Source organism: Cetorhinus maximus, chromosome 13, assembly GCF_964194155.1.
Source record: "Cetorhinus maximus chromosome 13, sCetMax3.hap1.1, whole genome shotgun sequence".
In the NCBI taxonomy this organism is placed as follows: Eukaryota; Metazoa; Chordata; class Chondrichthyes; order Lamniformes; family Cetorhinidae; genus Cetorhinus; species Cetorhinus maximus.
Window position 1 is genome coordinate 116806084 of NC_135891.1, and position 26242 is coordinate 116832325.

Consider the following 26242-nt stretch of genomic DNA (forward strand, 5'->3'; position numbering starts at 1 on the left):
AAATCATCAATGTGATTCCCTACAATTTAGGCCTATCCAGAAACATATAACACATCTTTCCACTGCTGCACTGCACTGCACTATTTTCCCCTTTTCACCCCCTCCAAGACGGTCCACCTCTCCTGATACCAGCCATGAATGACAGCAGGAGAAACCAATCAACACAACGCTTTTATGTTGCAACCAATACAGACCCAGCAGAGATGAGACTTTAAAGGTCGTTGGGGTGGTAAATGAGGGTTTTTTTTTTAAAAATCAAATCTTATTTCCTATGTGAAACAACAGTAGTTATTTTTAAAAGCAAATATTTATAGCATGCAAATATACTACGAAAGACATTTATAAAAATATCTTGTAATTTGATGCAAACAAAGGTATTTTTGGGCTTTGCAAGTGAGACCTGGGACATGTCAATCAGACACAACCAATGCCAACACTGGGGGGGATCACATATTTGTTTCTTTATTACTTCAACAAATGCCATTAATCTAATTGTTCTATACATTTGTGGTAAATATATTTACGTTCTACATTTGTTTTGAATGTTTAGCTGTTTTATTTTACTTCTGTTATATTAAAAATTATTGTGCGTGCTCCCCCCCACCCCCACTTATATTACATTGGCCGCGCTGGGTTCCAGGAATAGGGAAGGGGCGGGGACAATGGGAGGCAGTCTGATGGGCAGTGCACTGAGCCAATGGGCAGGCGGGGCCGGGAGCACCTGTAATTTGATTGGGTGATGAGGGTGCGATGGGCGGGGCTAGTCGTGCCGGTGTTGCAGTCGGCGGTGGCGGCGGGAATGGTTGAATGAAGCTGGGAGGCGGTGGCTGCTCCAGCCCGGGGAGGATGAGCAGGGAGCTGTTGGCCAGGCGCTTGCACTGGGCTATAGAGGAGGAAGATGTTGAGTAAGGGTCTTTATATATGAAAAGCAATGTTAAACACCATTGCCCCTGGTGCATCTAAGCAAGTTTGGGCTTGTCCTTGTTGGGGACTGTCCGGCAATGGCTATGCTTTTTGCAGCTCTTTTCCTTCATTTCACAGGCTGTGAGCTTCGCTGGCTGGGCCAGCATTTGTTGCCCATCCCTAATTGCCCTTGAGAAGGTGGTGGTGAGCTGCCTTCTTGCAGTCCCTGTGGTGTAGGTACACCCCCAGTGCTGTTAGGGAGGGAGTTCCAGGATTTTGACCCAGTGACAGTGAAGGAACAGTGATATATTTCCAAGTCAGGATGGTGAGTGGCTCGGAGGGGAACTTCCAGCTGGTGGTGTTCCCATCTATCTACTGCCCTTGTCCTTCTAAGTGGTCGTGGGTTTGGAAGGTGCTGCCTAAGGAACCTTGGTGACTTCCTGCACTGCATCTTGTAGACGGTACACACACTGCTGCTACTGTGCGTCGGTGGTGGAGGGAGTGAATGTTTGTGGATGTGATGCCAATTAAGCGGACTGCTTTGTCCTGGACAGTGTTAAGCTTCTTGAGTGTTGTGGGAGCTGCACTCATCCAGGCAAGTGGAGTGTATTCCATCACATTCCTGACTTGTGCCTTTGTAGATGGTGGACAGGCTTCGGGGAGTCAGGAGGTGAGTTACTCGTTGCAGGATTCCTAGCCTCTGATCTGCTCTTGTAGCCATTGTATTTATATGGCTAGTCCAGTTCAGTTTCTGGTCAATGGTGCCCACCAGGATGTTGATAGCGAGTGATTCAATGATGGTAATGCCATTGAACGTCAAGGAGCGATGGTTCGATTCTCTCTTCTTGGAGATGGTCATTGCCTGGCATTTGTGTGGTGCGAATGTTACTTGCAACTACCCTGAGGGACACCTCCGGTGATGTCCTGGAGCTGAGATGATTGACCTCCAACAACCACAACCATCTTCCTTTGTGCTTGGTATGACTCCAACCAATAGGGAGTTTTCCCCCTGACTCCCATTGACTCGTTTTGTTAGGGCTCCTGATGCCACTCGGTCAAATGCGGCCTTGATGTCAAGGGCAGTCACTCTCACCTTACCTCACCTCAGGAGTTCAGCTCTTTTGCCCATGTTTGATCCAAGGCTGTAATGAGATCAGGAGCTGAGTGGCCCTGGCAGAACACAAACTGGGCATCAGTGAACAGGTTATTGCTAAGCAAGTGCTGCCTGATAGCACTGTTGGTGACCCCTTCCATTACTTTACTGATGAACAAGAGTAGACTGATGGGGTGGTAATTGGCCGGGTACAATTTGTCCTGCTTTTTGTGTACAGGACACACCTGGGCAATTTTCCACATAGCTGGGTAGATGCCAGTGTTGTAGCTGTACTGGAACAGCTTGGCTAGGGGCGCGGCAAGCTCTGGAGCACAAGTCTTCAGTACTATTGCCGGAATATTGTCAGGGCCTATAGCCTTTGCATTATCCAGTGCCTTCAGTTGTTTCTTGATATCGTGTGGAGTGAATCAAATTGGCTGAAGGCTGACGTCTGTGATGCTGGGGACCTCCGGAGGTGGCCGAGATGGATCATCCACTCGGCACTTCTAGCTGAAAACTGTAGCAAACGCTTCAGCCTTATCGTTTACACTGATGTGCTGAGCTCCTCCATCATTGAGGATGAGGATATTTATGGCGCTGCCACCTCCAGTGAGTTGTTTAATTATCCACCACCATTCACGACTGGATGTGGTAGGACTACAGAGCTTAGCTCTGATCCGTTGATTATGGGATCACTTAGCTTTGTCTGTCACTTGCTGCTTATCCTGTTTGGCATGCAAGCAGTTCTGTGTTATAGCTTGACCAGGTTGACACCTCATTTGTAGTTATGCTTGCTAACTGGCATGCCTTCCTGCATTCTTCTTTGAACCAAGGTTGATCCCCTGGCTTGATGGTAATGGTAGAGTGGGGGATGTGCTGGGCCATGAGATTACAGGTTGTGTTTGAGTACAGTTCTGCTGCTGATGGCCCACACATCTCATGGATGCCCAATCTTGAGTTGCTAGATCTGTTCGAAATTTATCCCATTTAGCACAGTGGTAGTGCCACACAACACGATGGAGGGTATCCTCTATGTGAAGGTGGGACTCTGTCTCCACAACGACTGTGCGGTGGTCACTCCTACCGATACTGTCATGGACAGATGCATCTGCAGCAGGCAGTTTGGTGAGGATGAGGTCAAGTATGTTTTTCACTCTTGGTGGTTCCATCACCACCTGCCGCAGACCCTGCCTAGCAGCATATGTCCTTTAGGACTCAGCCAGCTCAGTCAGTAATGGCGCTACTGAGCCTCACCTGATGATGGGCATTGAAGTCCCCCACCCAGAGTACATTCTATGCCCTTTCCACCCTCAGTGCTTCCTCCACGTGGTGTCCAACATGGAGGAGCACTGATTCACCAACTGAGGGCAGGCAGTATGTGATAATCAGCAGGCGGTTTCCTTGCCCATGTTTGACCTGATACCATGAGACTTCATGTGGTCCGGAGTCGATGTGGAGGACTCGCAGGGCAACTCCGTCCCGACTATACACCACTGTGCCACCACCTCTGCTGGGCCTGTCCTGCCGGCGGGACAGGACATACCCAGGGATGGTGATGGTGGTGTCTGGGACATTACCTGTAAGGTATGATTCCATGAGTATGACTATGTCAGGCTGTTGCTTGACTAGTCTGTGGGGCAGCTCTCCCAATTTTGGCACTCACCCCCAGATGTTTGTAAGGAGGTCTTTGCAGGGTCGACAGGGCTGAGATTGCCGTTGTTGTTTCCGGTGCCTAGGTCGATGCCGGGTGGTCCGTCCGGTTTCATTCCTATTTTGAGACTTTGTAGCGGTGTGTTACAACTGAGTGGCTTGCTCAACCATTTCAGAGGGCATTTAAGAGTCAACCATGGGTCTGGTGTCACATGTAGGCCATACCAGGTAAGGATGGCAGATTTCTTTCCCTAAAGGGCATTTGTGAACCAGATGGGTTTTTACAACAATCACCATCAGACTTTTAATTCCAGATTTTTATTGAATTCAGATTCCACCATCTGCTGTGGTGGGATTCAAACCCGGGTCCCCAGAGCATTACCGTGGGTCTCTGGATTACTAGTCCAGCAACAATACCACTCCGCCTCCCCCGTCGATTCCTGCATTTTTGCACCTTACTTGGGGACTGCCCCTCAACTGCTCTCGCTTTTTCCAGTTCTGTTGAAAGGTCAACAACCTGAAACGTTAATTCTGCTTCCCCCCATTCCCCACACTACCTCCCCTGACCACAGATGTTTCCTGACCTCCTGAGTGTTACCACCGGTTTCTGTTTTGATATCAGATTTCCAGCAGCTGCAATATTTTCCTTCCGTGTCGGTTTCTGTATTTGGAGTCCTATTTAACTTCCAACCACATCATCTCCATTACCAGGACCACCTATTTGCGACCTCTGCATCATCACCCGTCCCTGCTCCTGCCTCAGCTCATCTGCTGCTGAAACCCTCATCCATGTCTTTGTTGCCTTCAGCCACACTACCTTAATGTTCTCCTGGTTGGCCTCCCATCTTCCATTCTACATAAACCTGAACTTGCCAGAGGCCTACTGCCCGCACCCTAACTTGTGCAAACTCTGTTACCCGTCACCCCTATATCTGCCACGTTTGATCTCAGTCCACGCATCACCTCAATTTTAAAATACTCCTTGTTTTCAAACCCTTCCATGTCCTTGCTCCTCCCTAGCTCTGTAACTTCTCTAGCCTTACAACTTTCTGAGATCTCTGCGTTCCTTCAATTGTGGGCCTTTGAGTGTCCCTGATTTTAATCGTTCCACCATTGGCGACTGTGACATCAGCTTTTTTTTTAAATTCATTCATGGGATGTGGGCAACACTGGCAAGGGCAGCAATTTTTGCCCATCTATAATTGCCCTTAAGGTGGTGGTGAGGCACCTTCTTGAACCGCTGCAGTCTGTGTGGTGTAGGTACTCTGTGGTGTAAGCTCAGGAATTCTCTAAAGCTCCTTGCAGCTTTAGCTCCTTTAAGATTCTTCTTAAAACCTACTTTTTTGACCGAGCTTTTGGTCACCTTCCCAAGTATCTCGTTGTGTGGCTCAGTGTCAAATTTTGTTAACACTCTGTGAAGCAGCCTGGGATGTTTCCTGCATTTAAGGTGCTATATAAATGCAAATTGTTCACGTGCATCAGCTGAGGACGGTTTGAGACTGGACTGTGATGTCCACACTTATTTAAAGAGTTTGCCAGCTCTTAGTGTGAGGCCCTTTAGAACCGATCTAATAATCCTTCACCGATGTTCCAATCTGTATTGCTCTGATGGTGGCTGTGAGCTGATTTTATCCCACTTACTCTTATCTTTCCTCCCCAGCTCCTTAGAGAAGTGGTTGAAGGGGAGCGCCGATCCCAACCTGGTTTTACCTGAGGGAATAGCAGCTCTACATTTGGCATCTGGGAAGGACACAGAAGGTGGAATCCGCTGTTTAAAAATGCTAATTCAGCATGGGGCAAATCCGAATGTCAGGTTAGTGACACTTTGTAGTCACCTATGTCACCGGGCTGATTTTAGTGTGCAGGTTTTCAAACTTAGGCCCTAAAACTCCATTTTCAATGTGCTCATCGTTTTCCTGTTGCACTGCACGAACAAACATTTTTATAATGTTTTTCACTGAATCACTGGGACCTTTTCCTGAAACTATGGCATGGAACATGTCAGCACCTGCGGGGGGTCCCCAGGAGTGTGTCGGTGCTTGTATGGTGGGGGAGTCTCCGGAACCGTTTCAGTATTTACAGGGGGTGTTCTGGGAGTGTGTCAGTATTTGTGATGGTGTTGGGGTGGGGATGCATACTGTACACTTTAATATTATATGACCTGGTTTTGTATAATTTTAGTAATCTTGAATTGTACTATTACCAGTGACTGGCCTGTGTCCACCAGTGTTGTAACCCAGTGTTATACAGTGACTGGCCTGTGTCCGCCAGTGTTGTAACCCAGTGTTATACAGTGACTGGCCTGTGTCTACCAGTGTTGTAACCCAGTGTTATACAGTGACTGGCCTGTGGCCGCTAGTGCTGTAGAGCAAAATCCTTGTAACACTGAGTTATGTTTGTAGAGACCATTTTATTCTTTCATGGGATGTGAGCATCGATGGCAAGGCCAGCATTTATTGCCCATATCTAATTGCCCTTGCACTGAGTTTCTTGTTAGGCTATTGCAGGGATCAATTAAGAGTCAACCACGTTGGTATGGGCGTCACATGTAGGCCAGACTGGGTAAGGATGGCAGATTTTCAGATGGATTTTTTTTACAACAAATGATGATAGTTGTTTTTACTAGCTTTATGTTCCAGATTTTTCATTAATTGAATTTAAATTCCACCAGCTGCCACTGATGGGATTTGAACCCATGTCCCCAAAGCATTGGCCTGGGCCTCTGGATTACTAGTCCAGTGACATTAGCACAACAATCTAATGAGGTTGAAAACTATTGAAATTCAATTCTTGCCCAATCTGTTTCATTATATAGATCTACTGAAGATCTCACTCCCTTGCACGTAGCTGCCTCCTGGGGGTGTGTCAAGAGTTTGAAACTGTTGCTCAGAAATGGAGCAGACCCAACTCTCCTGGACCAGGTAACTAAGCAAAGTAACTGTTCTTCTATACAGACTGATTTGTGTTTCTCTAGATTCCCGATAGCCCAATTGATCATGGGTAGTGTCAACCTGTGCTGTGCATTAAAGAAGAAAGAACTTTGTATTTATGCCCATTCCCAGTGGCAGGAGGATCATTTAGTAGAAGACACAGATTTAATATCATTGGCAAAAGAGCCAGGGTGGAGGTGAGAAATTATTTTGCACAGCGAATTATGATGATCTGGAATGTGCTGCTTGGAAGGTTGACAGAGGTAGATTCAATAATAACTTCCAAAAGGGAACTGGATAAATACTTGATGGGGAAAATTTTCCAGGGCTATGGGGAAGAGCAGTGGGAAATTGGGCTAATTATATGGCTCTTTCAAAGAGTTGGCCCGGCCCCTCTGTACTGTCGGATTCTATAATTATGTAGCACTTTACACGGCCAGGAGAGGTAGCAAAACGCCTGTCAATTTTCTTTTTTGAAGTGCCATGGTTTTTTTCATGGTGGAATTGTTACAGTACAGGAGGAGGACGTTTGGCCCATTGTGTCTATGCCAGCTCTTTGCGAGACCAACTCAAGTTGTTCCACTCTGCTAATTCCATTCCCCTGCCCTTTCCTGCAATTTTATCTGTGCAGATAGTTATCCAATTCCTGGTTGAAGACCATGATTGAAGTTGCCTCCACCACACTCCCAGGCAGTGCATTCCAGATGCCAACCATTCCCTGCATAAAAACGTCTTTCCTCATGTCGCCTCTGGTTCTTTTGCAGTCATCTTAAATTGGTGTCCTCTGGTTCTCAACGCACCGCCCACGGGAACAGTTTCTCCCAATCTACTTTGTTAAGGCCCCACGTGATCTTGAACACCTCTCCACCTTCTGTCCTCTAAGGAGAACAGCCCCAGATTCTCCAATCTGTCTTTGTAACTGAAGTTCCTTATCCCTGAACCATTCCTGAAAATCTTTTCTGCACCCTCTCTTAAAGCCTTCACGTCCTTCCTAAAGTGCGGTGCCCAGAATTGGACATTATTCCAGTTGAGGCCACACTGGTTCACTATAATTTCCTTGCTTTTGAACTCTATCCCTCTATTTATAAAGCCCAGGATCCTGTATTGTAGGAAATTCCACAGCCAGTGTGCACTGAGCAAGGTCCCACAAACAGCAATGGGATAAATGACTAAATATTTGAAGATTGATGAGGTAATCTAATTAGGATGTTTGAAATGATAAATGTAGAAGACGGATACAAAGCAGCTACTTCCTGTGATGGATTCTGAAACAAACACACGCAATCTTAAAATTAGAGCCAGTCCAGTTAAGACTGAAAATAAGAATCAGTTCTTCATGTGAGAGGGAGTGGAAATCTAGAACTCTCTTCCTTCCCTCAAAAAGACTATCAGAGACAGCAGTTTGCAGGAAGTTTAGCTATATCGCAGTATTTGTTTGATCTGTCTTTGCTGTATCCTGCAGTGCATCATGTGCAACACGAGGTCAATCTCTGTTTGGTTTTAAAATCTAGGATGGACTGAGGGCAGTGGACTTAGCTGAAGAGCAAGGAAATGTGAAATGTCGTCAGATTCTGCAAGCGTATCACCGCTACACTCTGCTGGAGGATGCAAGGGAAGACCCTCCCACATACCAATATGGTCAATTCTCTCTCATAATTGTTTTCAACCCTTTAGCAGATGGTTAATGGTTACTTGTATAATTTGGTGTGTATGAGCCAGGAAGATTCCAGGTGGTCCATTCCCCAGTCTGCCCTGTCATTAACAAACCGCTCAGCCCACTGTGGGTGTGTTTCATTTGGCCTCCGTATCCTCAGCAACTGAGCATTATGGCACTACAAAGTATCCACAGCACAGAAATAGGCCATTTGGCCCAATTGATCCATGCTGGTTTTGGTGCATCACATGTACCTCTGCCTATCTTATTTCATCTAACCCCATCAACATATCCTTCTATCCCTTTCTTACTCATGCTTATCTAGTCTCCTCTCAAATATATTTATGATATTCACCTCAACCAACCCCAGGGCAGAGAGTTCCACATTCTCACCATTCTGGACAAAAAAATGTTTCTCCTAAATTCCCTATTGGATTTATTAGTGACTGTCTTATATTTATGGCCCCTAGTTTTGGTTTCCTATCTTCCCTCCATTTACCCTATCAAACCCTTTCATAATCTTAAAGATCTCTCGGCTTTCTTCAATCTAGAGAAAAGAACCCCAACCTGTTCAATCTTTCCTAAGGGTATACCTCTGTTTAATGGGGAGGGGGAGGGAGGTTTTGAGGGTGGAGGAGAATCAATATAGGGCCATCACCATCATTATACCATCCCAACAATGTAACTTTGTCCCATGCTATTAAGTCACCATTTCCAAGGCACCTCGACTGCTCTGTGGCCTTCTTTAGTGACATTACCAACTTGAAGGTGGATTATGGGATGATGTAGCACAGGAGGAGTCCATTGAACCATCATGTCTGTGCTGACTCTTTGGTAGAGCTATCCAATTAATCCCACTCCCCTGCTCTTTCCCAATAGCCCTGTAAATTTTTATCCAATTCCGTTTTGAAAAAAACTACTGCTTCCGCTATCCTTTCAGGCAATGCATTCCAGATCAGGACAACTCGCTGTGCATTTAAAAATGGTTTCTTCATGTCACCTCTGGTCGTTTTGCCAATCACTTGTTGAGTGTTGACCCATGACAATTCAACACTAATTCACATAAAATTGGCGAGCTGTTTCTGAGAGTTGGAAGAATGGTTGGTGTGGGAAATGCAAAATCTTACACTTCAGGAGAAGATACCGTCCTGAGGTGTTTACTGATCCTTCTGCCACTGTAAGGCAGTTATTGCGGTATAATCTGGTAGCCACTGACAATTGAGCTGAAAATGATCCAGGCTCATTTTGCTTTGGGCAGTCAGCCAACAGAAAGACTTTGGCTCCATCCACCTAAAATTGCAGTTGGCTGAATGAAAGATTGGTCTTTTTTTTCTTTCGAAGGGCCGACCTTTCACAGGAATTTTTTTTATACGTCTGTAATAATTGCACGGAAACTGCCATTTTTCCCTCTTTCCATCTGAGCTGATTTAATTTTATATCATTTGAGCTTTAAATTTTAATTTTAAAAATTCAAACATTTCCCGTTCATTTTATTCCACCAATTAAAACCTGTGTCGCTGCTGTCATCAGCGACTTTCCCCCCACCCTTTTATGACACTAGATGAAGTCGCAGCTTCTCTCTTTCCCCCAGTACTTGAGCAAAGCCCCACCTTTTTGGATTGGGTGACCGGGCAGGTGGGGGGGGGGGGGGGGTTGACAACAACAACTTGCATTTATCTAGTACCTTTAACATAGTAAAACGTCCCAACACAATTCAATGGAGTGATTAACAAACTAAATTTGACAACGAGCATGAGGCAGATAACCAAAAGCTTGGTCAACCCATTTGAACTCATCATCCGATGCCCTATTCATGATTATTTGTCATTCACGAAAGTTTTCAAGATGTTGTGGGGGGGTACAGGATGGGGTGGTGTTAGAAGGGAGCGGGGGTTACAGAGATGGTGGTTCATTAAGGGACCTCAACAATAAATCATATCATTTGTTAATGAGCAATGGCAGGAGAATTTAGAGTTGAGTTAAATTCTAACAGAAGGAGAAAATGTGTCGAACCAAGAGTTTGAAATCCAAGAGGTGCCAAGCCAGGCTAAATTCTCCTTTCTCTCAATTTTTCCCCCTCTTCTTGAGGAGGGGAGAGAGTTAGGGAGACTCATGCACCACTGCAGTTCCATTAGATGATTGGAGGATGTTCCTCCTTGCGGGGGAATCAAGGACTAGGGTACACAGTTTAAAAATAGGGGGTATCCCATTCAAGACTGAGATGAAGAGGAATTTCATTTCTCAGTAGGTCATTAGTCTTCAGAATTCTCTCCCACAGAGCACAGTGTGGGGGGGCTGGTTGAATATATTCAAGACTTGAGTTGGACAGATTTTTGATCTACAAGGGAGTCCAGAGTGATGGGGGGCAGGCAAGGAAGTGGAGTTAAGGCCACAATCCAATCACTCATGATCTTATTGAATGACAGAGCAGGCTCCTTGAGCCTGCTCCTCTTATTTCTTATGATCTTATTTGTCCCTATCCAGAACAAGCAGAAAACAGCATGGGTTTAGGCGGGTCAGATGAAGACCATTTATTTTGAATGTTACTAACTGCTTGGTTGATCTTTTGGTTTCTTGCAGTCTGCTATCGAAGAGTCAGGAGGGATTTTCATTTCTTTGCTGATCCAGCTGAGCTCGGCATCACAGAGAGCCACAAGACGGACAAGCTTCCTGGAAGGAGTCAAGAATTTCATCCAATCAGCGGAACCCAGCAATCCTCAACCCACAGACAGCTGGAGTTTGGCATCACTGACTCCAGCAATGTCAGTCAACAGCCAAGTGGCTACTCAGCGAAAGTAAACCTGAGGAGTAACCCTTTGGGAGAAGATACATCGGTATGGTCTGAATCACCATGGCCCAGGTCCCAGTCAGGAACAATGAAACCACGGGGACCAGGACATCAAATGGACATTGCTGAGGACAGGAGTAAACACCACATTGTTGGTGAAACTACAGAACTGACCCTTGACAGTTGTGTGTTGTCAAGTACTCGTGTGTCTACCTTTGGAAAGTTTGAAGAGCAGACTTTAAATGAATTAAATACTGCAACTGACTCCGATGAGGAGCATACACCAGCAGACCAGGAGCTAACTCTTCAGGACAATGAGAGCTTTCTTCCTGTGTCTGCTACCCAGCCCCCTCCAGCCCTGAGCCAAAGACTGAACACCTCAATTGATGATGAGAGCTTTCTGCCTCCATCTGCACCCCAGCTGTGTCCAGTTGGGAACTGTGGATTGAATAACTCAACTAATCATCTCCCTGAAGCCCAGTACTTCCCAGTTGAACCTCTCCAAGCTCAGCGAGCAACAATTGGTTTGTATGAAGAGAAGGAAGTCTTCAAGGATGGTGATGCTTTCGTTGACATAGAGTGGCTCTCTGAATTGGATTGTACCTGCACTTCAAAGGAACGATCTCAGTCCAGTGAATCTCTTTCAAACACTATGCTTGACCATGCCAAAGACAAAGGATTTTGTGATTCTGAGCTTTTAGTAAGACCATCTAGAGGCAAAGGCATTGACATAACTTCACCAGATCATGTCTATGTATTTGAACACAGAAATTCGACTGTTCTACATAACAACCTGCATAAAGACACTACGATTCTCCTTGAGGACACTTTAGACTATACCATGGGGACAGTCAATGATGGATACCCTCCATATGCTGACATAGCCCAACATAATGGTAGTGATCCCAAAGCTTCAGTCTCGATTTCGTGTTCAAGCAGCAGCCTATTCTGTAGCTGCGAAAGTGGATCTGGGGTTTTCCCCAGCGCAGTCGGGAACCTCGGGCCTACAAGTCACACGCAGCCGGTTCAGGAAGATCCAATGAGCCAGGCGGACACAGGCCAATGTTTAGTGCAGCAAACTCCTTCAGGCAGGAACCAGGACAAATCTGCTTCGGAGTCTACAGGTGAGATTGCAACAGTTAACACCCAGCTGATACACACTAGAGATATACAGACTCTTCCTTTCAAAGATTCCCAGTTCTTTGAGAAAATGGTGAAAGATTCTCCTTCGCAAAGGAACGGCGAGCAGCCCAACTGCAATTCTCCAACTCCTCAAAGGCAGTGTTGCCACCGCGATGCAAGTCTTTCCCATAGCATCCTAATCAACCCAAGTGACAATGACATTGTACACAGCTCGCGTGCAGGATCCACCTGTGCAAACAGCTATATCGACGAGGGACAGATAAATGCAGTCACGTGCAACATGAAGCAGCAGGCAATGCTCAATGGTGAAAATGAATCAAGCCTGGAGACGTTCACAGCTGCAGAAACAAACAATAAAAATCACAAGTGTAATCGAGGGGATCAGTCTGTGGTAGAGCTTGTTTCTGCCAGGGGCTGTATAGAAGATGGGAATTTTCCAGGTTCGTTGATGCTGTCTGCCAAAAAATCTTCGTCTTTCACTATCCATGTCAATGATCCAAGCCTTGGGACACCATCTAGGGATTCTGTTTCCATTAACAATAATGCAGGAAGCAAAACCCAACCGAGTTTAGATGAAGAATATTCATCAATTGAGGACGAGAAAGAAGGTGAAGGTGGCTCGGGGTTGGAAAAGTTACTAAAGAACATCACGTTAGCAACTGAAACAAAGCAGTCGCAACTCAGCAACGATAGATTGTCACCTTTTGTTACTCCACGCACCAAGAGTCGATTGGCCAACTCCTCGTTAAGAAGTTATGATCCTTCACTTTTCGAGCAAACACTTGCCCTGCCAACTAGAGTTAGACGAGTCCGCAAACAGCAGGTGGAAGATACTGGAAGCCCATCTGGTTGGTTTGGTTCACTCAGCAATGGATCTGCTGTTTCCCAGGGTGCAGAGGATGAAGATGAAACTCGCTCCTTTCCTCACTCTCCAGATGATAAAGATGCAGATTTTGACACTGTTCCCTTTATCAGACATAATGATCATGAGAAATGGACTGTCCCACCATTGGCAGCTTTGCGCCCAGACCCAGAACTTGCAAGCTTTGACACTGTACCATTCCTAAATGCTAATCATGAAAAAAGAACAGCCCAACCTTCATCGCCAACGCATGATGCAAACAGCAACAAACACCCCCTCAGCTTGAAAAGTGTAACTGAAGCCAGCGTAGGAAGCCAGAAAGCACCATTTCCACATCCTGTGAACCCCAAAGAATATGGAGATACCAACCGAGATGGCTGTTTTTGCCCACCCATCAGGCAGTCCGCTACAGAGGTGGTTCAACCTGATGTGAAAGCCAGTGACGACAGTCAGATGAGATCCAATAAGCCTTCAGGGGAAGGTGATACCACATGCTCTCCCGAAGATAATGACTTGCGAAGTGAGCTGAAAGTATCAGAAAGAGAACGGGAATTGTGTGATGCTGCAGAGTTGCCTAGGCCTTCCTCTCTGCGTCTTAGTCCGGTGCCACTAGCTGGAGAACCCGAGGCTGAGAGCGAGGCCTTTCCCCAAAACAGCAACGTGTGTGAAAGCACCAGGCTGGAGGATGCCACTTTGCAACTGGGAAATAGGGACCGAAGGTGTAGCTTTTCCAAACGGTCTATTGAAGACCGCCTGTCAAAAATACCAAACCACAATGCCGAATGGCAAAGCCTTTTGGGCAGCCTTGACCTCCAGCTTTCTCCCGGCGGTCGCCCAGTTAACAGCAGTGTAAGCGAGACGGTGGAGTACCTTTACACTGACACCGAGGAGGGCCATACCTTGATAGAGCGCCGTTACCCTTGCAAGGACACAAGCTTTGAGAACCTGAGCACTTCAGGCTCTGAGGAGACAGTCATCTATGACTGGAGGTCCTACACGAACAGAGAGGCCTGTGCCAAGGAGAAAGAAAACCTGCCATCTGGCGATGGAGTGCCAAAATTGTCTCCGCGCCTCCTGCTCTTATCTAACAGTCAGATACGAAGGCAGCTTAAAGATTACGGAGAAGACCCTGGACCAATAACAGACTTTACCCGAAAGGTTTACCTGCGTTATCTGGACAGGATTGGAAAGGAGCCCCTCCCCAGGAAGCCACAACAGTTTACAAGTAAGTTGGGGAATTGAGTCTTGCTTGTAGATTGTTGTCACAGCCCAGAAACATGCCCAAGGAATGACCTCTATGTCTGTCTAATATCTACTCTAATTTGCCCAACAGAGGCATAGAAAGCTCGATATACGTAGACTGCAATCATCCCCTATAATGTGTCATGGGTCAACGGATAGCGCTCACCTCCAGAGTCAGGAGTGGGGCTTGAGCTCCTCTCAGACTTGAGCAGATAATTCAGGCTGATGCTCCTTGCACAGACCAGAGGGAGTGCTGCACTTTTGGATGAAACGTTAAACTGAGGCCCTATCAGCCCTTTCACGTGGACATAAAAACTGGATTCCACAGCACTATTTGAAGAGCAGGGGCATTCTCCCCAGCATCCTGGTCAATATTAATCCCTCAACAAGCATCACTTGTTTTTTTAAAAAAGCACACATTATCAGATCATTATCCCCTTGTTTGTGGGAGCTTACTGCGCACAAATTGGCTGCTGCATTTCCTGCATTACAACAGTGACGACACTAACAGTGTAGTTCATTGGCTGCAAAGTTTCTTATACGTAACTAATTCAACTGGTCAAGTAAGAGAGATCTCGGCTTATGTGAATGAGAAGTTTTTTCTCTTCTGTTAGTTGCTTTCATAGATTTGCAGTGCAGAAGAAAGCCATTCAGCCCATTGTGTCTGTGCCAGCTGAAGGAGAAATACCTAGTCTAATCCCATCTTCCAGCTCTTAGTCCGCAGCCCTGTAGGTTACAGCACTTCCAAGTGCAAATCCAAATATTTTTAAATGTGGTGAGGATTTCTGTCGCTGCCACCATTTCAGGCAGAGTTCCAGACACCCACCAGCCTTCCGGTGAAAAAAAAATTGTCCTTGACTCCCCCCAATCTTTCCACCAAATACATTAAATCTATTTCTGTAACTGCAGTGGAAATCTTACATGATGCAAATATCAGTGCAGCCTCCACCTGCTCACCTTGTTTTCTGTTACACAGGTTACAGTCCAGAGCTCTGTCAGAGTCTGGAAACGTTTGTCTTCCCAGACTGCAGTCAGGAAGAACTAGCTTTAGTGCAGCAATTTGATCAGCCTGACCAGAATCGCAAGTGGAGGGAGGGCCTCCTCAAATCCAGCTTCAATTACTTACTCCTCGATCCCAGGTACAGTCTTATGCTGTCTTCAGATTTAAATCGCGTGGAGAAATGTTCATGCTTGGGGATGAAACAGGGATTTGTTGCCATCAAACACTCCCAGGACGGGTACAGCACGGGGTTAGATACAGAGTAAAGCTCACTCTGCGCTGTCCCCATCAAACACTCCCAGGGCAGGTACAGCACAGGGTTAGATACAGAGTAAAGCTCACTCTGCGCTGTCCCCATCAAACACTTCCAGGACAGGTACAGCACGGGGTTAGATACAGAGTAAAGCTCCCTCTACACTGTCTCCATCAAACACTCCCAGGGCAGGTACAGCACGGGGTTAGATACAGAGTAAAGCTCCCTCTACACCGTCCCCATCAAACACTCCCAGGACAGGTACAGCACGGGGTTAGATACAGAGTAAAGCTCCCTCTACACTGTCCCCATCAAACACTCCCAGGGCAGGTACAGCACGGGGTTAGATACAGAGTAAAGCTCCCTCTACACCGTCCCCATCAAACACTCCCAGGACAGGTACAGTACGGGGTTAGATACAGGGTAAAGCTCCCTCTGCACTGTCCCAGCAACTTAGCCCCAACCTCAGAACTAACCAGTATGCAGATTGAGACTGTAAACTGGTTCAACGTTAGAACCCTTGCGGTGAGCGTTTCAGTTGCTCGGGTGGAGCTGAGATGAAAACGCACTGTGCACCATCCAGCCCCAGGTTTCGAGTTGATGCATGCATTGGAACTGCATCATTGTTGGTTCCCTTCCTGATTTAGTGGATGAATCCTGGTGAGGATCTGAGCCCCTCGACCCACAAAATCCAACAACCTGAGTCAGATTTGTAACAGGCATGCTGATCTCGAACAAGATTATGGTCAGCTCACTATATTGAATTGTAGATTGGTTACAGCACAGAATGAGGCCATTTAGCCCATTGTGTCTATGCCAGCTCTCTGCAAGAGCAGCTCACCCAGTCCCAATTCCCAGCCCTTTTCCTGTGGGCCTGCAAATATTTCCTATTCAGTTAATTGTCTAATTCCCTTTTGAAAGCCTCAATTGAATCTGCTTCCATCACCCTCTCAGGCAATACGTTGCAGGCTCTGACCACTCGCTACATAAAAAGCTTACCTGCATGTTATGGTTGGCTGTTCTGCCATTCACTAGGTGTCCTCTGGTTCTCGATCCTTCCGCCAACCAGAAGTTTCCCTCCCCCTACTCCGTCCAGACCCTTCATGATTTTGAACACCTCTTTCAAATCTCCCCTCAACCTTCTCTTCTCCAAGGAGAACAGCCCAACTTCTCCAATCTATCCACACAACCCAAGTTCCTCATCCCTGGAACTAGTCCCTGGCGCATACCTGATTTTAATCGCTCTGCCGCTGGTAATCATGCCCTCAGCTGCTGATACCTCAAACTCTGGAATTCCTTCCCTAAACCTCTCTGCATCTCCGTCATCCACTCTCTCCTCCTTTAAGATGCTCCTTAACATTACCGATTTGGTCAACTGTCTTAATATCACCATACATCACTCAGTGCTCAATTATGTTTGAGAACACCTGTGAAGTGTCTTTAGGTGTTTTACGGTGTTAAAGGCGCTATATAAATACAAGTTGTCATTGATGGTGATTGGTCTGACGCTCTATTTCCAAAGGTGAAGTGACCGGTTGGCGTTTTATTTTTTTTGCCTTGCGATTCCTATTTTCCTATTCTGAGTTTTTACAGATCTACGATTTGGCGGGAGGAAAATGTTAATTTTTTTTTTCAACTACAGATTAGATTTGTAAAACACAGTGAAAGGATATAAACTCTTGTGAATTTTCCTTTCGATTTACCTCTTATTATTTGCCTTCCTCCATCCTCTCCACCCCCCTCCTCCGTCCTCTCCACCCCCCTCCTCCATCCTCTCCACCCCTTCCTCCGTCCACTCCACCCCCCTCCTCCGTCCACTCCACCCCCCTCCTCCGTCCACTCCACCCCCCTCCTCCGTCCACTCCACCCCCCTCCTCCGTCCACTCCACCCCCCTCCTCCGTCCACTCCACCCCCCTCCTCCGTCCACTCCACCCCCTTCCTCCGTCCACTCCACCCCCCTCCTCCGTCCACTCCACCCCCCTCCTCCGTCCACTCCACCCCCCTCCACATCCACTCCACCCCCCTCCTCCGTCCTCTCCACCCCCCTCCTCCACCCTCTCTTTCTCCCCCGCTCCTCCGCCCTCCCTTTCTCCCCCCCTCCTCCGCCCTCCCTTTCTCTCCCCCTCCTCCGCCCTCCCTTTCTCCCCCCTCCTCCGCCCTCCCTTTCTCCCCCCTCCTCCGCCCTCCCTTTCTCCCCCCGACCTCCGCAGGGTCACCAAGAACCTGCCAGCCCGGTGTCACACATTGAGCTCTGCAGAGTGCTTCCGCACGTTTGTCAGCTCCATCTTCTATGTGGGAAAAGGGAAGCGTTCCAGACCCTACTGTCACCTCTATGATGCTCTGACGCATTTTAAAAATAACACTAATCAGGTAAACAGGACAGAGTGGATCTTCAATTGATTTGCTTTAGATTCATAAGATTCTACTTCAACAAAGTATTATGAATGTCTGAATCTTTTACTTGTTGGTGGAGAGCATGTGGACTTTGCTATTGCCCTGCATTCCATGGGGGGGCGGTGGTGGTCACTGGGTTGTGATTGGTGCAGGGGGAATCTTGCGGCTGATGTTTGTAGAACCCTCAGCTGATTGCTGGGATTGAGGGGGGGTCCGGGGCGGTGGTGCTGGTGGGGGTATCATATCATATGAAGAAAGGTTGGGCAGGGTCTGTGCCCATTGGAGTTTAGAAGAATGAGAGGTGACCTTATAAACATATAAGATGCTGAATGGACTTGACAGGGTGGAACGCTGAGAGTGTTTCCCCTTGTGTAGAGACTGGAACTAGGGGACACAGTTTAAAAATAAGGGCTCTCCCATTTAAGACGGAGACGCGGAGAAGTTTTTCCTCTGAGGGTCTTGAACCTGCGGAATTCTCTCCCTCAGAGAGCAGTGGAAGCCGGGTTAGTGAATATTCTTAAGGCAAAGTTAGATTCTTCACTAACAAGGGAACCAAAGGATCAAGGGAGTGGGAAGGAAAATGGAGTTGAGGCCACAGTCAAGTCAGCCAAGATGTTATCAAAAGACAGAGCAGGCTCAAGGGCCCGAAGGGCCTTCTCCTCGTAATTTGTATGTCCCTGGCCCTGGGCACTGAGGTAAGGTTGACGTTTATTACCCACGCTCCCTTTGAGTGTCCTGTTGAGCCCCCTCAGAGAAACTTTAGGAGTCAACTGTACTGGCATGGGTCTGGAGTCACATGGATGGCCAGACTAGGTTAAGACGGCAGGTTTCCATCCCTGAAGGACATTGGTGAAACTAGTTGGGATTTTAACTACAGATCAATTGACAGATCAGCCACAATCCCATTGAATGAAGGAACAAGCTTGAGGGGCTGAAGAGTCTCCTCCTGTCGTTAACAGCTTCATAGTCGCTTTTATTGATACCAACTTTTTTATTTCCAGTTCTTTATTTTAAAAAAAATCTATATCCAAATTCTCAATTTGCCACAGGGAAGGGATTCGGATGCGCAATCTATAGATTAAAAGTCCAGGCCAGATCACTGCCCAGTATTTTGCAGGTTAACCTGTTGTTAAAACTGTTATTCGTATGTGCTCAGCTTTCCTCCTCCTGCCCCACATTCAGGTGAGTGCAAAACTGAAGCAGATTCTGGATATCTGGGAGAGTGGCCAAGGGGTGATTTCTCTGCATTGTTTCCAGAACGTTATTCCTGTAGAGGCATACACCCGGGAGGCATGCATGGTGGATGCGCTGGGTGAGTCAGAGTGTAATTTTACAGCATGTATTTATATCTTACTTCTGGACTTGACTATTCCAATACTCTCCTCGCCAGCATCCTTTGTGGACATGAGCTCATCCAAAACTTGGCTGCCCCATATCCTAAGTCACACCAAGCTCCTTTCACCCATCACCTCTGTGCTCATGGTTAAGCGAGGTCTCGGTTTTAAAATTCTCATTCTTGTTTTCAACCCGTGGCCTCGCCCCCTCCCTATCTCTGCAATCTCCTCCAGCCCTAGAACTGAGTGAGATCTCTGCGCTCATCCAATTCTGGTCTCTTGCACATCCTCGATTTTTTTATCACTCCGTCATTAGCAGCCGTGCCTTCAGTTGGCAGGCCCTAGGCACTGGAGAAGCTTTGCTAAATCTCTCCGCAACGCCACCTCACTTCCCTCCTTTACGACACTCCTTAAAACTTACCCCTTTGATTATGTTGTTGCTGAGTTCCCTATTGGATTTATTAAAAGCTGCCTTACGTTTACGGCCGCTATTTCTGATCTCACCCGCATGTGTAAACATCTCCACGTTTACCCCATCAAACCTTTTTGTTATCGTAAAGAACCTCTATCGATCACCCCCTCCGCCTTCTCTATTCTAAAGAGCTTGAGGCTGGTCACCCTATGAAGTGGCTGTGAAGGACTTTGGAGGCCACCCTGGGCTGGTGAAGCACTGGATTAATGTGAGTTCTTTGTCTTGTTTTTTTTATTGGCTCCAGGCCTGCAGATGTTGACCAACAAGAAGCGCGGGGATTATTACGGTGTTGTTGCGACCTGGCCGATGAAGCGACGCCGACGGCTGGGGGTTCACATGCTCGGCCGAGCGTCGCAGATCTTTCTGGCAGAGGGGGAGCGGCAGCTGCGTCCGGCCGACCTCAGGATCGGGCAGTGAAAGGCGGGCAACGCATCAGACACCCCCCCCCCCCCGCCCCCGCTGCCCAACAAGTGGCAACGCCTGTCACGCAAGCAGCTTCTTTCGAATGAACCTCTGAGGCAGGCTGGCTCTGCCCTCTTCACCTAAGTGGGTATCAGTTAATGGGGCTCAGCACCTGCACCCCAGATTTCAACAGATTTGCTTCCTAACAATGCAACCTCTTAGTTGGCGCGCTAGCATTCTACAGAGTGGCAGCATGAGCACCCTCATGCTTCTGGTCATGGACCTTGGTGTCCAGGGGAGGGGGGTACTCCCATCTCCTCCCCCCACATGCACACACACACACACGCACACAGGAGGGTGAGAGGGGTTGCTGCCATACAATTCACCGCCCATTTGCTCATGGGCACCTCCTGCTGGTGCATTCAAGCATTACATTGCACAGAGACGTTGAGCTTGATTGGCTGGGCACTTTTATAAATAGTGCAGCTCACCAGAACTTGGGGAGAAGGGGTATAAACTGTGAGGAAGCAATCTCCATCGGAAGAAGTTTCCCAACCCTTACCCTTTTCTCAAAACTGCATTTATTTCTGTGAGGAGCTTTCTCTGTCCTGCAGCTTCCGAGTAGCTTGTAGCAGTCACACCCCTGGCCCTGGTTATCGTGAAAGCCCATCTATATACAGGGGGGCTCCTGTGGGGTGACTGACTTTTCCCTCCCTAGGTGTGCCTGCCTTTCCCTCAATATATATGATCCACGATCGAGGAATATTTTTCTGGGGAAATAGCAGGTGAAAACCTCTTCATCATGCTCTGTCACAGTGGATTAGCTAAAAGGTACAACCTTTCCCTATCCTATACTTTTTACCGTAACTTTTTAACGCTGTTTTTAAAATGCTGCCTTCTGTTGACGTCCAGAGGGCTGTGGTTGAGCCGTTCCTGAGCCCGCAACTCTGTCGGTATCTGGCAATAAGATCCTCCCAAATGCTCCGGGTACCAGTGTCTTTGATGTCTCAGAATCCCATGGTTCTGCTGGAGTCTGTAACTCCTCTGAGTGTTTTCTTCCAACGGTCTGACCAGGTCTAAATTGATTAAACAAAAGCATATTTAAGGTTTTTTTTTTTCTTAAGATCAATAAATATAAAATAAGTTGTCCCAGTGGTTACGGTACCAAACTGGCCATCAGACTTTGGGAGTTCAAACTCTGCCGTGATGAGTTGGGATGTAGAATTGAGTGAAATTTGGCGATTTGTGAGCTAGCAACAGATTAAATGACCATGAGAGGTTTTTTAAAAAAAAAGCAACTGTATTTTTACACAGTGAATGTAAAATAATCTGGAATGCGTCACCAGAAATGGAAACCGTAGTAATTTTCCAAAGGGAATTGGATAAATACTTAGGGGAAAAAAGATTTGCAGGGGCTGTGCAGAAAGAACAGTGGAGTAGAATTAAATGGATTGCTCTTTTAGAGTGCTGCCACAGGCACGATGGGCCGAATGACCACCTGTGTTGTATCATTCTATGATTCTAATGCCCTCTGGGGAAGGGAACCTGCCATCCTTACCCATGTCTGCGCTTTATGTAATTCCAGTCCCAAATCAATAGGGCAACTACAGGTGGGCAAGAGGGCATAGATTTAAGGTAACTGGCAAAAGAAGCAGTGGAGATAGAAGGAGAAACTTTTTTGCGCAGCGAGTGGTTAAGATCTGGAATGCGCTGCCTGAGAGTGTGGGGGAGGCAGGTTCAATCAAGGCTTTCGAGAGAGAGTTGGATGTTGTTTGAAAAGGAAGAAGTTGCAGGGGAATGGCACTAGGCGCATTGCACATTCAGAGAGCTGGTGCAGAAATGAAGGGCCAAATGGCCTCCTGCGCTGTAACGAATCTGGGATTTTTGTGATAAATGTGACCTAGCCAGTGAAACCCCACTTCCCAAGAACATATCTATTTATTTTCAAAATGTGATTCTTTTAGTAAGTTAAAGATAAGAGAAAGTTGAAACACACAATGGAGATTTTTCTAAATTTAACCATTGACCTTTGATGTTGCACATGACTTGGGAAGCACGTTAGCTGGCATCCAGATCCATGGGCATTCACATCTTCTTCACTGAAGCTGGATGGTGAGTGTGAGCAGGCTATTGGGCAGTGAGGGATAATAGCTGAATTTCAGCCTGACATCCACACGCATAAACTTCTCATAAGGAGTCACTGGATCACAATCCAAAGGTGCAGCTCAGCTATGCTGGGTTTTTTCTACTGCCCACCCACCACTGACACTAGTTCAAGAATTCCGATGCCAACTGCAGTGCCTCAAACCTTGTCCCTGATGGATTACTGCGTGGAGTCGATCATTAATTGACTAAGGAGAGGCTCCAAAACCAATTGTATTTCTGTCCTGGGACCCTTTCTACTAGACCAGTAGCCTATCAGCGGTAGCATTTATTTGAAAGGACTCAAACCACTCATTGACAGAAACAGACGGCATATTGAATGTTGTCCCTTCAGACCTGCTGCTCTTTATTGATTTGTAAGTAGTTCTTTCAAAAACTGAATGTTTCTTTTAAAAAATAATCATTGTACCTTTTGAGAAGAAAATTAGAAATTGTCCAAAAAAAAATAAAGATCTAGATAAGTTTGCTTATTTATATTCCAGACCTGGCTTTGCATCTACCTGTTCATTTTTTTTTAAGATTGGTTTAAATGGATTTTAACCTGGTTGATTTTTTGATAATCTTTTGATGTGATGTTGCTTTCGGTCATGCTGCTGCCTCTCATTGTGTTCAAAGCAGTTAACTCTAGTTGAACTCTGAGGGAAGGTAAAAGTTTCTTCACAACACGTACATAAATCTCCAGCGGGCGTATCAAGATTTCCTATGTTAGAAGTTTAAAACTTCTTGATGACTTTTTTCCAAGGTCACTGACTTGGATTTTTCATGTGGAAATACCTTTAGTCTGCAGAGATTAAAATAGAATTTGACATAACCACTGTAAAGCAGTGGTGCTGAATATTTTGCATAAAACATGGCACTCCTTTGTGGTTCTCTCCCTCTGTCCCTCTCTTCCCCCTTTCCCTTTGGTGTGTGTGTATCTCTCCTACTCTGCCTTATCCTCTTTCCCACCCTCTTTCCCGCCCCCCTTCCTGCTCTCCCTTTGTGTCTTGCGCTGTCCCTGCTTCCCATCTGCCTTGTGTGCTGTTCTTCTATCCCCTCTCTCTTGTCCATTGTGTTGAAGAAGAAACCAGTTTTTGTGTACAGAATGGGCATTAAATTTGGGAAGATCCTTTCCAGTCAGGGCAACGGAATTGTGAAGTGAGTTATGCGAGGCAAGTAGTCCAGGATTTATGGGGAAGCTGGAAGTAAAGCACATGCTGCCCCTCGGCCACATCATCTGAAAACACAACATAAGGTTCCACGTGTATACTGACACCCAGCTTTATCTCACCACCACCTCTCTTGACTCCACCCACTGCCGAATTTTTTTTTATTCGTTCATGGGATGTGGGTGTTGCTTGGGCTAAGCCAGCATTTATTGCCCATCCCTAATTGCCCTTGAGAAGTTGGTGGTGAGCTGCCTTCTTGAACCACTGCAGTCCCTGTGATGTAGGTACACCCACAGTGCTATTAGGGAGGGAATTCCAGGATTTTGACCCAGCAACAGTGAAGTGACAATAATATATTTCCAAGTCAGGATTGTATGTGGTTTGGAGGAGCAACTTGCACATGGTGTTGTTCTCATGCACCAGCTGCCCTTGCCCTTCTAGGTGGTAGAGATTGTGGGATTGGAAGGTGCTGTCTGAGGAGCCTTGGTGAGTTCCTGCAGTGCATCTTGTAGATGGTACACACGGCTGCTACAGTGTGTTGCTGGTGGATTTATCACACTGCTTGTCCAAAATCCAGTACTACTTGAGCAGAGAGTCCCTCCAGCTAAATATTGGGAAGGCCGAAGCCAATGTCTTTAGTCCCTGACACAAAGTCTATTCCTTTGCTAGCCACTCCATCCCACTCTCCAGCAACTGCCTGATGCTAAATCAGACTCTTTGTAACCTTAGAAACTATGAGCTTCCCACCCGATATTCCTTCCATCACCTTTTTCCACCTCTGTAACGTGTCCAAGTCCACCCCGTCTCAGCTCATCTGCTGCTGAAACCCTCGTGCATGCTTTTGTTCCCTCCCGCCAACTATCATCTCCCCTCCAGAACATTGAGCTAGTCCAAAACTCTCTGTGTATACCCTAACAAATCATGTCCTGTTCATCAATCATACCTGTACTCGCTGACCAACATTGGTCACAGTCCTTTGAGACCTTTTATTTTTAAACTTTCATCTTGTTTTGAAATCAGTCCAATGGTCATACCTTTGTGTTATTCTTTTAACTGGGATGTGGGTGCCATTGGCAATGCCAGCTTTCATTGCCCATTCCTAATTGCCTTTGGAGGCCATGACTTGCAAGGCCATTTCAGGGGCCAGTTAAGAGTCAGCCACATTACTGTGGACCTGGACTACACATGTAGGCCAGATCGGGTAAGGACGGCAGATTTCCTTCCCTAAGAGATAGGTTTTAACAACAATCAACAATAGTTGTCATGGTCACCATTACTGAGACTAGCTTTATATTCCATATTTATTAATTGAATTTAAATTCCACCAGCTGCCGTGGTGGGATTTGAACCCATGTTCCCAAAGACATTATTTTGGGCCTCCAGACTACTGGTCCAGTAACATTACCATTACGTCACGATCTCCCCAATTCTAATCCACTGTCGGTGCTATGCCTAGGTCCCAAGCTTAGAAATCCCCTATCTAATCATGACTACCCCTTTCTCCTTTTAAGATGCTCCCTAAACCTACTCGAATGACTAAGCTTTTGGTCACCTGCCCTAATATTTCCATACCCCTAGCTCATGCTCCTGTGATATTTTCCTATGTTTAAGGCACTATATAAATACAAGTTGTTGGAGAGAGGACAGATTGGACAGTAACTAGCACTTTCACTCGAAGGGAATGTGGGTTTGAAAATTGTACAGAATATTAAAGCCTTGTTTCTGTCTCATGTCGTTCCAAACCCATTTTAAGCTGGGAGCACGGGGTTAATGAATTCACCTGTTGGCAGGTGGATTGAGGATTGAGATCTATCAAAAATAATTGAGTTCTAGAGCCCCAGTGCCCTTTCCCTGTTGTTCTTCGTAAAATCCTTGTGCTCTTTCACCTGCAACCTCACCTCATCTTCCATATACATGCCCATTAGGAAGAAACCCATTCAGCAGTAACAGAATTAGGAAGCAGCATTTGTGTTGAATTCCATAGAGGCCATTCAGTCCAACATGTCTTCTAGTGTTTGTGCTTCACGTGAGCTTCCTCTCACCTTGTTTCATCTAATTCCCATCAACATATCCTATTCTTTTCCTCCTGTGTTGGGCACAGTTTGGTAAGCCTTATTAAAGTATTTGTAGTCTTGGGTAATTCAACAGTAAGTATATAACTACTGGAACTATATACGTAGGTACAGTGGAGGTCCAAGCTAGGAGCTGTCTCCATGCTTGCTTCTACACACTGCTCTGTCCAAGACTACACTGACCCCTCGGTGCGGGTCATATTATCTTAAATCATTGTGTGGGCAATCTGTACTTAGTCCCATATTAACCCTTTATGTGCCAGACCCTTATACTACATTTTTTGCCTCAACCTTTCCCTGTGGTGTCAAGTTTGACATTCTCACCACTCTGGGTAAATAAATTCCTCCTGAATTCCCTATTGGATTTATTAGTGACTAAATTATGTTTATAGCCCTTGGTTCCTATTTCATCTACATGTTTTAAACATTTTTGCAACATCTATCCTATTAATCCCTTTCATAATTTTAAAGACGCCTATCAGGTGACCCCCTCAACCTCATCCCAAGGGAAAAGAGCCTGTTCTAACTTTGCTGATCATTATAACGTCTCAATCCTGGTATCATCCTTTCAAATCTTTTCTGTACCTTCATAGGTATTTACACAATGCAAGAACTGTATGTTGCAATTTATGGTGCATTATTCAAACACACGTTGGGAGCAGATGTTATTATTTATTAAACTGTTTCCAGTTTTATTCCACAGAGTGACCACGATAATACAGAATCATTAATAAATTT

General features: G+C 46.3%; 1 protein-coding gene across 2 annotated transcripts in view; it reads left to right on the plus strand.

Moving 5' to 3' along the window:
• LOC144688997 (uncharacterized) overlaps positions 1-20165 on the plus strand; it is a 37615-nt gene extending 17450 nt beyond the window's left edge. Inside the window, exons 2-9 of one of the 2 annotated variants that reach the window (XM_078556084.1) lie at positions 5307-5459; positions 6462-6567; positions 8088-8214; positions 10811-14248; positions 15242-15404; positions 17730-17889; positions 19096-19225; positions 19964-20165. In XM_078556084.1, coding sequence (XP_078412210.1) covers positions 5425-5459; positions 6462-6567; positions 8088-8214; positions 10811-14248; positions 15242-15404; positions 17730-17889; positions 19096-19225; positions 19964-20136 — 4332 coding nt within the window. In that variant the 5' untranslated portion in view covers positions 5307-5424 and the 3' untranslated portion in view covers positions 20137-20165. Of the gene's footprint in view, positions 1-5306; positions 5460-6461; positions 6568-8087; positions 8215-10810; positions 14249-15241; positions 15405-17729; positions 17890-19095; positions 19226-19963 lie in introns of those variants that run through there. The other variant, XM_078556085.1, reaches the window with a different exon arrangement.
• Positions 20166-26242: the final 6077 nt, after the last annotated feature.